General features: G+C 28.7%; 1 protein-coding gene across 1 annotated transcript in view; it reads left to right on the top strand.

Annotated features, from left to right (window-relative positions):
• The window catches only part of Klp61F (Kinesin-like protein at 61F), a 50,261-nt gene extending 36,654 nt beyond the window's left edge, over positions 1–13,607 (top strand). The window contains exons 20-25 of the mRNA XM_021145722.3: positions 369–462; positions 2,215–2,298; positions 2,375–2,470; positions 3,833–4,055; positions 6,529–6,800; positions 12,914–13,607. Of these exons, the coding sequence (XP_021001381.3) occupies positions 369–462; positions 2,215–2,298; positions 2,375–2,470; positions 3,833–4,055; positions 6,529–6,800; positions 12,914–13,087 (943 nt within the window). The 3' untranslated portion in view covers positions 13,088–13,607. The remainder of the gene's footprint in view (positions 1–368; positions 463–2,214; positions 2,299–2,374; positions 2,471–3,832; positions 4,056–6,528; positions 6,801–12,913) is intronic.
• The last annotated feature ends 2,210 nt before the right edge of the window (positions 13,608–15,817 follow it).

Below are 15,817 nucleotides of genomic sequence, written 5' to 3' on the forward strand. Positions count from 1 at the left end.
ACCAGAATTATTAAGCTTATTTACCCAAAGATAATTTTATTCAAATTAAAACTTTTCATTTTGAAGATTATTTATTGATTGAATTGAGCAAAGATTATTTATTGTTTATTACTTATTAAAAATTCGTTTGGCAAGTTTTATAATAGTGTGCAAAAAATATTGGGGGTTTGCTTAAATAGTTCCATAGATATTTTGAAATATCCAAAACGTTGAATTAACATTAAGGGAACTCCCAAATTAATGTTTCATTGCATGAAAATGAAGTTTTTATTTTTGTGTGTGTTTTCTGTCAATCCAGTTTTATTTGACGTTAATTTTTTGATTTTAAACAAGTTTAAAGATGACTGACTGAGATATTTTTGTTTCAGATCATTACAAAAACATCTTGACACTTTAGAACCAGAAAATGCTTCCAGTTTAGGTGCTTTAGATGAGATTGCTACCACAATTAAAACTAATGAGGTAAAAATTTATCTTAAATGTCTTTTAGGTGTGTGCATATTTTTGTTTCTAACAGCAATGTCATCAGTAAAATATTAATTACCTCACAAGAAATGTTTGAAATTAAAATAATTTTTTCTATAGAAGAAATTTCTTGTTCGAATGGGAATTTCTTGTTTATTGTCTTGTTTCAATTTAAATAGCAACTCTAAAAAGAGTTGGGCCCCTGGATAAAATTGTAAAAAAATTTGTTGCTGTGTACCATTTTCTTACTCAATTATATATTTTTTTGATGCAGGAACATACCCTCCAACTGCTACGGAATTTCCGTAGTTTCAGAAATCTTCTTTTCAGACGGTAGCAAAATTAATGTCTTAATATTTAAAAAAAATTAATTTTAGCCTAACTTGTTCACTATTATTTATAAAAGTGCAGGCCATATGGCTAGATTCTTAAGTTCTGATAAAAGTTTTATGAGAGATCCATTTGCTTTAAAAATTTTTACTTTGGTTCGCTACCACTAGAAAGAATTATTTTCAAAATCCTCATAAGTTGGAGGGTATGCAGGAATGCCTGTATGAAAATTCGGGAAAACCTGGGGGGAACCTAGTCATAACATCCAATCATTTCAAATTATTATTCATATTCTTTATCATCAGTAAAATTTATCTCACTTCTTCAGGATCTAAACCAGATCTAGTTACATTCTCTGTGTCTAAGTTAGGTGTACACAACTGTGTCTTATTTTCTTTTGTTAAATTTACTACTTACGTTAGGGACAACAAAATGAAAGATCAAGGTTGATCTATATAATATGAGCATAAAAAAGACACTTCACTCATTAGTAATACATGCAAAGAGTATGGTATTAAGAAAAAAATTAAGTAAGCAAATTGTCAGCATTAGTTAGAATGTCTTTGAAATAATAAAAATCTGTGACCACACATCAAAACTAGCTGCACTGGCTGGAAACTGCTAAAGTAGAATATCAGTAATTTTATGTCTCCCCCCCCCCTATTTTTATTGACTAAATTGTTTTTGTAAAGGTCCATCCTATTTGAAGCAATGAAGACATTTGTAAAAATCATAGGTGGAACACAAAAATAAAATTAAACAGCGTCCTCTGAAATGAATAATTTTCTGCTACAGGAAAAAGAACTACAGCTCTGTTTTGTCTGGGTAAAACTAATCAAGAATGATCAGCGAAAAAATAATTCTGAAAAAATCAAATTGCATTTTTTTTTGTTCACTTTTTGCAGCTGTTTTATTAGTTAAGTGTATTTAAAATTCCTGTCGAATTTAATTCTTTTCTTATTTTGTTTATCAATTGATAAAATGCTTATAAACGAGGATAATAATTTAGAAGGAGGAAAAGTTATTATCTGCTCCTTATCACAAGCCTTTTATATCCTTTAAAAAAAAAAAAATTCTTGGAGATTTCTAAATTCTGCAATAATGCTTTAATTTTCTGAACAACAAAATTTGAATTGCAAAATTATGGAGATTTAGAAGATTTTAAATTTTAATTTTTAGTAAATAAAACATATTTAAAAAACATAAAACACAAAATATTTACTCTTCGGGTGCATCTTTAAGATAGGGATCCATACCATCAAGTGGAATCCCCTTTTGGTAAAAAAGGACCCATAAGTTTGATAGTCTTAGGTGATAATGACAACCTGTAGTTTCCAAAATCTAGTGGAATCATTAATCAGTTTCAATAACCTCAGTCATAGCCATTACAAATTTTAAAAGTTGTCTGCTTTCTTTCAGTTTACTTCACGATTAGATACAGTGGTCAGTTACTGTGATTCTGAGATATCCGGAGTCGCAACATTCATAAAAAATAACCAACAGGTATTTTATAGTCTCTAAATTTATTTCCTGCTCAATTTTACTTATTTCCTACTAAATTATTTCTTTATCTTTACAGAAACAAGAATCAAGCTTTGAGATGATAAAAGATGAAGTTGTAGCTAATGAAATAATTACTCAGAGTAATTATGAATCAAGGAAAACCAATCTAAAGGTAAACTTTTGTGTATACAGTATAAGTTTTTTCAATAAAAAATGAGATTAAGTGCAATAGTGTTTGACATCATTAATAACAATGAATGTTAAGTTTTAATAGTAAGTTACCGAAAAGGGAAATGGGAGGACACAATTAATATATGGCCAACAAAAGGCACTTTATTTTGAAGTGTGTGGTAGAATTTCTAGCAAAGAACTTTTGTTAGGAAGATTAGAACTTTGTCGCAGACACACATTTTGCTTTATTTAAGAGGTTAAAATTTTAAGAGAGATAACTTAAACTTGTTATAAACATGCTAATTTTGCATCTTTATATTATAATTGTTATACTCGTTTTATCAAGTTTTTAGTTATTTATTTTGCAAACTTATTTTTTACGGTTAATTAACATTCTTAGATTTTATGAAGCCTGAAATTTTCTGTGATTTTTCATTTTTTATTTACTTTGTGAAAAAATATAAGCGTTAAAAAATAAAGACTTGTAGTTTACTGGTAATTCTAGCTCTTTTCAGATTTATTTCCGCAACCTGGAAAATAAATCATTTTAAAACTGATTCAGGGCTGCCACTCCACGGGAAAATCCTGGAAAATACAGAGAATTTTTATTTATTTATTAAAAACTGAGAAAATACAAGGAATTTCGTTTCTTATTTTAGTCTTTTAAAAAATTTTGACCTCTAAAAGCGTAAAATGTGGAATTTTAAAGGATGATATTTCAGTTATACTAAACTATTTCATTTACTATAGCATTATTTAGATATATTCAGCTGTTCCTTTTTTCCTCTGAGTTTTCCCACAAACTACTTTTTCTTTAAAAAAAAAATTTGTATCCTGTAAGAAACAATAAATCCATATTTATAGCATATTTTTGTGTTGATTTTTTAATATAATTTTTAATTTTCACGAATTATTTCTAAATTTTCACAAAATAGGTACCTCTCAAAAAAACCTAGACAGACCCCTGAAAATGTTACTTTTATCTGTAACTGTTTGAGTTTTATTAAAAATACTTAATTTTTCTTCTTAAAATGTTAAATAATAATTTGTTTTGAAAATAGAATAAGTGAATGAAAAAAGAAGGGAAAAAAATGAAGATACTTAAAGAAGCTCAAAGTAAATTAAGCTTTGTTTCATTTGTATATAAAATTTATATTGAAGAGCAAACTACTATTTAATTTTTTAGCAATCATCTTAAGTCTTTCGTTTATCGATTTATCTTTTCTATTTTTGAATATATTTCCTGAAACAGTTTTCTTAGAAAAAATTGTTTTTGACTCTACTTCATAAATATTTCGATCCTATAACATATGTCCTGTAAAATGAAAAGCCCTATTAATTTTTGTAACGTTTTCTTTCACAGGAAATTCAAGATTCTGTGAGTGATGCTATAAAGTGTGACATTTTGCACCTGGATGATCACAAAGTAAATATACTTAAGAAAATGTCTGGAGCAGAAACTATCATCAATGCTTCTAGGCAGAATTTACAAGATGATAGTCAAAAAGTGAGCAAAGAAATACTCCAGAGAGATTTGGCAATTGAAAAATTCATCACTGAAGATTTAGAAAAAGATATTCCTACAGGTGAGTATTTAATTTATAAAGAATATTTCGTTAAACACCTTAATTAAGAATCCCGATTTAATGAGAAAAATTTAGTTTGTTAAAAGCCTAGTTTCAGGGCCAGATTCTTGTGAACTTGGGCCAGTGTCCCAAAATGTGTTTTTCTATTTGTTTAATTAATTTTTTCAAAAAATTCAGAATCAAAGCAAAATCTACATAAATTTTTAGAATATTACTACTTATGCAATAAAGAAATTTTTAATTATGAATCTTCTATTGAACACTAATGATATTTCTTGGAAAATAGATAAAAACATTCTAATTGTATTCATATAAATATAACCTAAGCATGAAAACTAAAAGATTATTATTAATTAAAATAATTAATTATAAATCAAACTAATGTCTCGTAAAATCTAGAAGTATGCTAATTAAATACGGTTCTTGTTGTTTCTAATGCCACTAGCTAATATCAGCAAGCCTGCATTAGCAAGCAAGATGTTGATGAAACCAAGCAAATTTAAGGCTGAGGGTGCATTTCTTGTTTTCAGTGGCGCCATCTATGGACAAGAGAAAAACTTCAGCCACACACACATCACATCCCATTTATAGGGCGAACCTATTCATTCATCCGTCTACCGATCATTATTTTGACCTGAAACAGAGAACAATCAATCTCCAATATTTCTACCTCCATAGATATTGATTTGTTTTGGGAACATGGATGACTTTGTGACCCAACAGATTTTACTGCACAGGGCTGACAGGGAACGAACTCATGACTTCTTGAGCTTGGGTCCAACTCCCTACCCAGACTGTCCGTTCCTTCAAATACTGTTAAAAAATAAATATCGATAACAAGCATTCAGCGCCTCTTCTGAGACTGCTCAAATCTGGTATATCTGTGGGATTAAACAAGAAATGTTCTTTCAATGTCTTGAAATTTATCAAAAAATGTTTTTTACTATTTCTAGAAATTTCTTTCTGTTTGAAAAAGGTTAAAAGCATCCCTTTTGTTCCAAAATTATGTGTCGATAAACAATAAAGAGAATTAATGTGAAGCTTCTTGAATGCCTTGCACAGTCACCTGTTGCAATAATTTACAAAAGATTTTGATTTGCAAATCATGGAATATACTATATATCTACTGATTTTCGTGTGCCTGTGAGCATGATCTCAAAACAAATATTTCCAAAATGTACTATCCAAGGTTGACAAGTATCTGCCGAGGTGGTTAAAACCACTGGTAGAAACCGGTTAAAACTGGCATGGCAGAAACCCTTTTCTGCCACATTTGTGGCAGAAATTTAGAAAATGACATAAAAGTAAGTACTGAGAATGACATACAATGGATAATTCATAGAAAAGACAATTAAATGTTAAACAAAGTACAATTTACAAGATTATTACCATTCAAAATCAAATATTGCATTGTTTGCACTCTGCAGTAATCTATAACAAAAGACAAGTTTTGATGCAGTTTCTAAGCCTAAACAATTTCTCAATTTGCTATGCACGAACAAAAAATTTGAGAAGATTCTCTCAAGTCCAGCAGAACTAGCGAGCATTGCCATCAAGGAACAAGCAAGATTTGTGAAACTTTCATCTCTAGCATATTTTTTAAAACTGGACTAATATAAACCAAATAATATATATTTACAAACAATGAATGAAAAAGTTTGTTACAGTTACATGAAGTTACATTTTTCAGTTTACTTAAAATGTCATTAAGCAATTACTAGAACTAATATAGAAGTTTTTTAGTTTTTACCGGTTATAACCAGTTTCTGCTGGCAAAAAGCCAACCCTGCACTATCTAAAGTTGATGAAATGGTTAAACTCTGTTTAAAACATAATGTGCTGAAAAATTTCAAATTTTCCAGAAAGCAATAGGCTAATGTATTTCGTGCATAATAATAATTAATGTTTAATAATAATAGCCTGAGATGTTATTCCAAACAATATAAAACTAAGATATTTTTATAAATATTTTTTGTACATGATGTTGAAGGCTTTTTTGATAATTTCTGCTGACTCTTGTGTAACAAGCACCCGATTTAAATGGAAAATTGTTTTGGTCCCTTTGTTCTGTCTATGTTTAACTACATCTTGGTCCTTAGAGATAATGTGCTTTATTTTTATTGAAATATTAAAAAAAATTTAAAATTTTAAGAACATTCTGTTAGACTTTGGAAAGTAACATTCTTTGACAACCTGGTATTTCAAATTCCTAGGCACTTATTTCTCAAAGCAGGGTCCTCTAATTAAAAACACAGTTTTGAAAACCACAGACGTTCCTACAGATTTGGGTTTAGAAACCTGTTATTTTATAATTCATTTGCTTTATTAGTCTTAATCAATGTATTAAATAATTTCAAAATATCATTTAAATTTTCTCTCCCAATTTTTTTTTTCCTTTGCTATTTCATTTGACTAAAAATGAATGTTTATCTAATGCACTCTTGCTTGGATTTAACATGTTAATCTTTTATAGGCACTACTCCACAAAGGAAGGAATACTATTATTCTAAGGATTTAATTACTCTTTCCCCTGATGACGAGAAACTGCGCATTTTGCGCAAATTCCGAGATGAACACACGAATAAGGCTGTGAACTTACCGATGGACTGTAGTTTCGATGAAAGCGATGAGGTTAGAAGTCCTTTCAACCTAGCTTTTCCTGAAGTAATCACTACTGAATCAGCATTGAATGATGGTGATGAATATTCTACTGACTGTGACACTTTATCCAATGCTTCTTCAATGGTAAGTATCTAATTGTTGTTTTTTGCGCTTAATTGGTAATGTACTTAGTACCGAGCCAAATTTTATTACCTAGTTATTACTCCCATTCAGTTTACCAATATCAGTACAATCATCTGATTTGTTGATCTGCTGATTTTCTCAAATAAAAATTTTCTCAACTATTTTTTTAAAATCGTGAATTTACCCCCCCCCCCCCTTTCACGATGTTCTGAATATCTGAATTTGTAACAGTCTCCACTTTCAGTGGTATTTTATTTAAATATAAAAAGGTTTATGTTCTTTAAAAATTATGGTGTTCTTTCAAAAAATGAAAGAAAAACCATTTCTAGATCGAATTATCTTTTAAGCTTCTGTGATTTCAGAATTTTTGTTATTTTTTATTTTATCTATTTAAAATTCTAGCTGAAGAACAGTGTTGCCAGATTGGGCTACAAGTAGCGGATTGGGCTACTTTTAAAAGTCCCCGCTACTGAAAATTGAATTTTCGCTACTTGCTACTTTTTGGGCTACTTATTATTTTTCGAACGCTACAAATCTTAAATATGCGCTACTTTTTTTCCTTACTGAAATATATATATATATTTTAATTTCTTCCCTTCCCATTATAAAATGATTCTGAAAGTTTGCAGCTTCTTTACCATTTTTAAAAAGGACATTTTTGTTGTTGTTGTTGAAAACGTTCTCGCTTCAGTTTTGGATTCTTGATATGTTTTACTGATGGAGTCTATAATCTTTCCATGTTTATGTTTCAAATCGTAGACTCGGGAAATCGCAAAGATATATATGGAAAAATGCACGGAGAGTATGATGGGGAAAATGTTTTTTAACTCCAACTATTATTAATCGTTTATCTTCTGGAGAAAAAAAATCACGTTACTCGCTTTGAAACTCAGAAAAATTAAATCCAAAGTCATTTTACCTGATAAATGAAAATAGTTGTTGTGAATGACAACGAGTTTCCAAAAAATATCGTACTGTTAAATGCTTTTTAGTGAATTCATTTCACTTTTGTAAATCACGATCTATTCACAGTTGCACGAAAAATAGGAAAATTTTTATATCTCTCTAGAGCAGGGATGGGCAAACTACGGCCCGCGGGCCAACTGTGGCCCGCCGGAAGGTTTTATCCGGCCCGCGTATATAATTTTAATTTGCCGATCAGTGGCAATATACATAAACAATATACATCCATTTTCTTGTCAACTATTTAAAATTATTTCTGTTTTTCCTTTTTTAACAAAGTACTGATGACCTTTTTACTTTCTCTATTTTTGTTCTAAGAAACATAAATTGATGGAAATAGTTAGCACAGACAGCTTCAATTGGTAAAATGTTGAAAGCAGAAGTCTCTAACTAGATTGTCTTAGATTGTCTCTAACTAGCGTTTGTCTTTCTCGAGGAATCTAATATAGGTAAATTGTACTTCACATTTGGCAGACTACGCATTTTAAGATCCAACGAGCGGACAATCTAACAGTCATCTGAAGCATTTGTTTCTAAATATGCCAAAGTTTTACAAATCATTACCAAAAGCTAGTTTCCAAAATTTAATATTTCATGCCCAGAAAATCAGCTCTATGTTTGCTTAATCTTATATATGTGAACAAGAGTTTTCAACTTTGAACCTTAGAAAGAATCATTTCAGAAGTGGACTAACAGAAAAGGATTTAGCCTTGTTCCGTAAAATAGGCACATCTCGCTTCGAACCTTAATATAAGGAACTTTTAAAAACGAAATCGCAATTTCATTCATCTCACTAAATATTTAAATTAAAACTTGTATATCGCTTTTTTTTTTTTAAATTTTGAAAGTTTTATTTGTCCTACCAAACATTTTTTTTCTCGATTTTTGGCCCTCGATCAAAAAGGTTTGCCCATCCCTGCTCTAGAGCTTAGATTTGCCCGTTGTAAATGATGAAATTATTTTTTTTAAAGGAAGCTATAATATGTATTGCTATGGTTACAGTTATTATTTTTCACCTCATTTTGCCAAATATGCAATAAATAAATGAAACAAATAAAAATTAAGTTTTGGATAGTTATCATATTAAAATAAAATTCGTATTACCAAACGCAAATGATAATCAGAATTGGCATCAAGGAGAACGACATGAAGAAATATTTCATAGAAGGCCAAGGCCCACCCAATGATGACGATGAAACGCAAAAGATGGATTTTGTTATTAAAACAAAAATATATACTATGAAATTTCAAATAATAATTAACTATAACAATGAAATTATGAATAAAAACGACTAAGTTAATTGAAACATAATGCACTTAGGGATCAGGAAAACTGAATAACGACAATTTTTTTAATTCGAAAATGTCACCATTTTAAACCTTTCGAAACATTAATAGTAATTGCAAAATAGCTAGGAAAGATAATTACTGTAAATGATAAACACGGTAATGTATATGCTGCGTGTTATAAAAGGAGTTTAGAAAATTATTAAAGCTACTACAGTGAAACTATCGTAAACTGATCAGAAGTGGAACTACAATTTGATGGTTTTATCAGAGACGTCATCTTATAAAAATGATAATAAATTGTTTTTACCAGTTTTGCACTTGATCATCAAAATCTTAGATAGGTGATTAACTTATAGAGATGGTCAACTTAACAGGTTTCACTGTGCAAGTAAAGTAAGCACAGCAACTAAGACGAGCTGCGAGAAAAGAAAATATTTACGAGCATTTAGTGCAAATCTATCTTTTTATAATTGTTTTTTTTTACACTTTATAACAGATGTTACGGCTACTATAAATGAAAAAAAAATTAGTTAAAAATATTTGTTGCTTCGTAGACGCTTTAAAATACTGTTTCATACGTGGTCCAAATCAAAATATTCATTTGTTCACTAAATTACTATCAAAACTATTCTCAATCGAGTTTGAAACAATTATTGATGCTGTTACAAAGAAAAGCAAAGTCATATTTCTCATCTGCCAGCTGAATGTTTGTACTTTGTATTGTTACGAACTTCAGAGCAGAAATGAATAAATAAATTATTTTGCTTATCAAAAAAAGATTTTTTGCCTTTTATTTTTAAATACACACAGATGTAGGCCCATGAAGTTGAACTTTTCTGAATTTCTTGCTGGAGATTGGGTCCTAGTTAGGTCTTATTTTTAATTTCCTCGAAACGCGAGATAATTTTTATTAAAAAAAAAATTAGCTAGTGAGAACATTTTTATGTGCGAGTAATTAAGGTTCTTGAGGTTGGGGAACGAAGCGAGCTGAGGTCGAAACCTCTTAGTATTCTTATGCAGCTCAAAGACCGCACCAACATTAAAATATCGAAGACAGTTCCGACTGATTTTTACCCATAAAAAAGCTGGAAAAAAACGAGCTAGTCAATGTTATTATAATTTTAGTGTTTTCTGGCAAACGGCGCTGTTTTACAGAAATATAGCCAAATAAATTAGTGCAGTAAATAAATTTATATATATATATATATATATATATATATATATATATATATATATATATATATATATATATATATATATATATATATGATTTATTTTTGGGCTACAAAATGTTCGAATCCGCTACTTTTGGAGCTCCCATTCGCTACTTTTTAATCTTAAGTTCTGGCAACACTGCTGAAGAAAGCCAGTTATTGGCGTATTTTTTTTATTCCGAAATGAGAACAGAAAAATCGTGAGTACTTCTTTCTGGTGAACAAGAAAAGTATCTTTAGAATATAAAGCTGCAGAAAAAAAGAAGAAAAATTATTTACTTTTTTATTTTTTTCAGCTATTTTATTGCTTCAACTCTTTCTTTACTCTGTTTCTTAAATTTAAAATCTATAAATATAAAGATGCAGAGTATAACAGTTTTATTTCTACCTATCATTTCAATTAATGTTATTATAATGCTTTTTTAAATTTATTGTTGTGTTTTTTGTTGGAGAAAACAGTTACTTCGTTAAGTCATGAAAAATTCTAGAAATTAATAATGGAAAGTCATGAATTTGAAAATCTAAAATGTAGCAGATACCCTGTTTATTGTACTTAAATGCCTTTTATTCAAAGTAGTTTTGCTGTTATAAAAAAATATTCTGTTTTTTTAAAAATGTTCTCTTTTTTTTTTTTTTTTTTTTTTTTTTTTTTTTTTTTTTTTTAATGATCATGTCAAGAAGTGTGCAACCTCAATTAGAATTTCATAATATATGAGCTCTCTCAAACATAATTATAAGTTCCCGTTTAGAGGAATACATTATTTTTTGTTATGCCATAATTGTTTTAAAATATAAGTGTTTGTCAAGTTGCATTCCATACCTTCTATGTTTTTTATATTTTGTGACAGCAGTGTTTCTTTTTAATTATGAATTTTTACATATTTTGTTATACAAATACATAACTTTATTTCAGAAATATTAAAAATAAGCCCTACTAACTCAGAAGCCTGAAATATTTATTTATGGGGGAAAAAAACTATGTATTTAAACAATTGTGATCGGAGTATAAAATAAGGATTATTTGTACATCATATATCTTCTTTCACACTCTTCAAAGTGTTTTTCTAGTCATATTATAACCGCCAACCCAATTTTTGGGTTTACGACTACTAATGTTCAACTCCCTAGCATTGTAGTTTTGAGCAAAATCCAGAAGACAAGGGTACTCGTAGATCAAGTATTGGAAGAAATTTGCCTTTGTGGAGAACTTTTTGAGTGAATTAACCTGCACTTGCACTACATGGAGAGGAAGACAACAAGAACCTCCCACGTTTAGCCTGACGGCAAGGAGACGAACCCATAATCCGTCTACCACTGAGGATAAATTTACGTCATCACCGGGGTCAGCTTAAGGGGAATTTGTATCGACGAACCAAAGCTGAGGTTCAAACACGGTTCACCTCATTGGAAGGCGAACCCTTTATCTCCTGAGTCATCACGGCTCTTTTCTAATCATAGTGAAACGCCAATCAAAATGACATTGTAAGTAGGCATTCAATTCACATTTAGCCTACACTTACAATTCAATAAAATAATTGGTATGCCTGCTGTTAGTAAGTTATAACTATGGAAATGTAGTGTTAGTCTAAACTAAAAAATTTTGAAAACAGGAACTTAGTATGAATGTAAAAATTCTGCATTGTGAAAATAAAATCTTTTGAAAAATGCTTAAGAGTTGTCAGGTATACCATAGCACTGTATTGGTATGGTAATGATAATTTAAGAAATGTAAATAAAATCTTTCACCTCTTTTTTTATAAAATCATATTTTATTTTGTGGTAGCTATTAAGATTTTAGTTGGTTGTTAGCACAATTATAACTGTCATGTTATTATAAGCATTAAAAATTTTCTGGTTTTTGAATTTCATAAAAATTGTTTTTATATTTAATTAGTGCTAATCTTTCATCAAATAAATATATTAGGAATTTGATTTTTATTCCACTTCATCAAAAGCAAATGCATTTATTTCTGTTTTATTCAGCTAACTTTTTATTCAATTGAATTGCATAATGATTTATTATTCAAGGTGATTGAACAAATCAGTATCAAAATCAAAACAACAAATAGTATCGAAATCTGTTCTTCCCCCCCCCCCTTTCTTTTGAGCGTGAATATATGTTTACAGGGTTTATGTTACATTCTGACTGTCTTATTGATGTTTAACTTTTATGCCAAGTTATTTAAATTTAATGTTAATAACGCAAGATTGCCTTTATTTTTGGCAGTGCTATTTCTAAATAAATTGCCAATAATAAATTTCTTCCTATGTTCCTAAGCGTCGGTTAGAGTTCGCTGTGATTCACACCAACAATTAAAATTTAATAATCCAATATGAGTCTCAAAATGTACATTTAATTTGCCTTTTTTTGATGGGCCTGATTCTTGGGATTTTGCTGTAAATGCACTTTTTTTCCTTCTTTAATATATTTTCAGTTATTGCCAAAAATTTCACCGTTACTAACTTTCCATATTCTTCCCAAAAATTAAAGATGACTGGTGCTCTTGTTAATTTTTTTCATGCCAAGAAGAAACTTTATTTCTCCTAACAATTCCTAATTCAGCATTACAATGGTCTTAGCATATTTTTTTTTCTTCATATATAATATTTCTATGTGGTTATAAATTAAAAAATTTTTTGTTCCAGTCTGATTTGAGTGTTACTGGCTTGAAAAATAAAGAAAATGTCAAGACCTTTCCAAAGCCTTCGCTTAAAAGGCCTAAAGTGAAAAAGACCAAAAAAATGTTGAAGGAATCCTCAATACCTACACCCACTCAACGAAAACCTTTGTCAACAAGTAATCCATCTCTGTTTACCTGAAAGATTGACTGTACAAATTCATTTTCTTATTGTGCAAAGTATCATATTTATATTTCGTGTGTATGTATATTTTTGTAATCTGTTTGTCAAATGTTTGGTAAGGAATGATAACATTGATTGCTTGTATGCCAGCACTAATTGTTGTTAGCTTTCTTTCATTTAGGCGTATTTAGATTCGTTTTATAATCCGAATAAATGATATTATATTTCAATTATAAAATTAAATTAAAAATACTTAAATGAAAGAAAGTTGTAAATTAAAAAAAATATCAATAATAAATATGTAAAATATAATTATTAGCGTCGTCACAGTTATAATTTCTTAATAAATTTTCCATTTTAATGTTTTTACTTTTTTAAAAATGAAGTAAGGAAGTAATGTTATTTTAACATATTAATATAATAATACCCTTGTGATTGTTTTTTTTTAATCATTACTGTTTTTGAAAATGCTGACTTTTTAAAAACTGCTGAACCATGTATTGTGAAAGCAATTTTATAATAAATTTTACTTTTGGTATGAGTGTTATATCTTTGCTAAATGCTTCCTATGCTACTTTCTTAATATTAATAATATTTTATCATATCTAATCTTATTAGTTTTTTTTTTTTTTTTGTTTCCCCAGAATGCAGCAACATAAAGTTTGGAGCCCACTTTTTTTTTACCAATTATTCAAAAGTGTTTTGTTTTTGAAATTTTAAAAATAAAAATTTAAATTTATTAGTATAAATGTAAGTGTTATTGACCATACAATAATGACTTTTTTATGTTGCACAGTGCAGTTTTAGTCAAGCTGTAGGTCCTGCAATTCTTAGTAAAAAATATTTTGTCCTGACATTATTTTTTGTATGAGTTCAGAGCATTCATTTTCCTATAATACAAATGCATATTTTTAACTAGTCAGTTTGAAGAATTTTTATTTTCAATTTAAAACCTTTTTATTTTAAATAATGCTTTTAAAAATATCAAAATTCAATTGTTAAGACTATCTGCTAATTATGAATCCTGGAAAAGTTTTTGTCCTAATTTGAAAGAGAATGCTACAAAATTTTTGAAGTCAAAAATGTTTTTGCTACTTTTTCTCTGTAAAAGAAAAAAAATCGGGATTGTTGTTTTCCGTTTAAACATCTTACATTTTTAAGAAAAATAAAAAGTCAGCTTTTATGTGATTTTATTGCTGCCTTCAATAAGAAAAATGTGGCAGAGCAATTGGTGAAATAGACATCATGATTTGCTTTAAAGTTGTTTACAAATCATGAGTTTCAATTCATAGTAAATGTGTTTTATGAAATACAGTATTTACGACTTTTTCGTTTTAATTTTTTCCAAGTTTATTTTACACTATATTTAACTGGTTTAAAACGTTTAATTTAATCTTGTTTCGCCAGTAACAGACGAGATCTCAGAGAACCTACATCACATTTCATTTACAAATTGCACATTATGATTCGCTGAAATTACCCATTATGATTAAAATTAAAGCAATTTTAAAATCAAATGTGATTTGTATTTACAATTTTATAATACAATATCGTGATTCGTATTCACATGATTTTAGTACATAAAATTTTTTATTTTTGGGTTTTGGAAATTATACCTTACCTTAAAAATATCCTGCTACTGCCATCAGGTGTGTAAAATGAGAAATAAAATGTTTTCCAGGCAAAAGAAATGAATTAGTTTTATTCTTATTGGCGCATTACTACTGAACACTCTAGTCTGTCAATATCACGAGCGAGAAATAGTGGACGAAATCTCACCCAGTCATTTTCACAGGAGCGAGAAGGAAGGGATTAAAACAGTATTTAGACAGACATTTTCATGGTAAAAAATAATTTAAGATTTTCATCAATTCTTGGTTTATTGATAGTATGCATAAGGAGAAATGAAGGTTTTAATTTCAATAACTTAAAAATGTTTGTGATTTTCTGACTATTATTCAGTCTTTTTGAAGAATTAAAAATGTAATGGGGGGGGGGGTAAGTGTAGTGGGCATATATTAAAAAAACATCTATTTTCCTCTTTTAAATTTAGGTAATTGGTTTAATATTTTTAGAAACATTTACTGGGATTGGGGCAGGCATTTTTAATTCAGTACTAGAAACTAGTAAAAAGTTTAATGTTTGCAAACTATCTGTTTATGATCATCTTATACAGTATATTAGTTTAAGCTGGTGGTGAACTTTCTTCTTACATCATTAAAAATTCGGAAAACCTATTCATTATAGTTCACACTGGTAGAGGTGCATCTAAAGAACAGATCAGCATCGAAATTTAGGAATAAATTTTAAAATCATTTTACTATGAATTGTTTTCTGAGATGGGTATATGGTTAGGCTTAGCTAAATGTAATGTTTTTTTCTTTTTTTGTGTTTCTATATTAGCTTTAGTAAGTATCTAATGCTCTATATTTTATAATAAAATATCTAAAATATTATTTACTTGTTTAATTATAGCCCTACATAGTAATTTCAACACTGAAAACAGAATTTCTTTTAAGTTTTACTTTTTAAATCGAACAACGATAGGGGTAATAACAATGTAACAAACATATTATATAATTAAAAAAAATTACCAAAATACATAGAATAATAGTAAAACTTAGCATATTTAAAGATATAAATGAGTTTTCACACAAGTTTTTGTCTTCATATTTTAGTTTTTCATAGAAAACAAAACAATTACTTTAAAAATAACTAAATTGAATAAACTACTATTAATAGTAAAAA

This window comes from Parasteatoda tepidariorum, chromosome 9 (assembly GCF_982258835.1).
Source record: "Parasteatoda tepidariorum strain Cologne lab strain chromosome 9, Ptep-v5.0, whole genome shotgun sequence".
Classification (NCBI taxonomy): domain Eukaryota; kingdom Metazoa; phylum Arthropoda; class Arachnida; order Araneae; family Theridiidae; genus Parasteatoda; species Parasteatoda tepidariorum.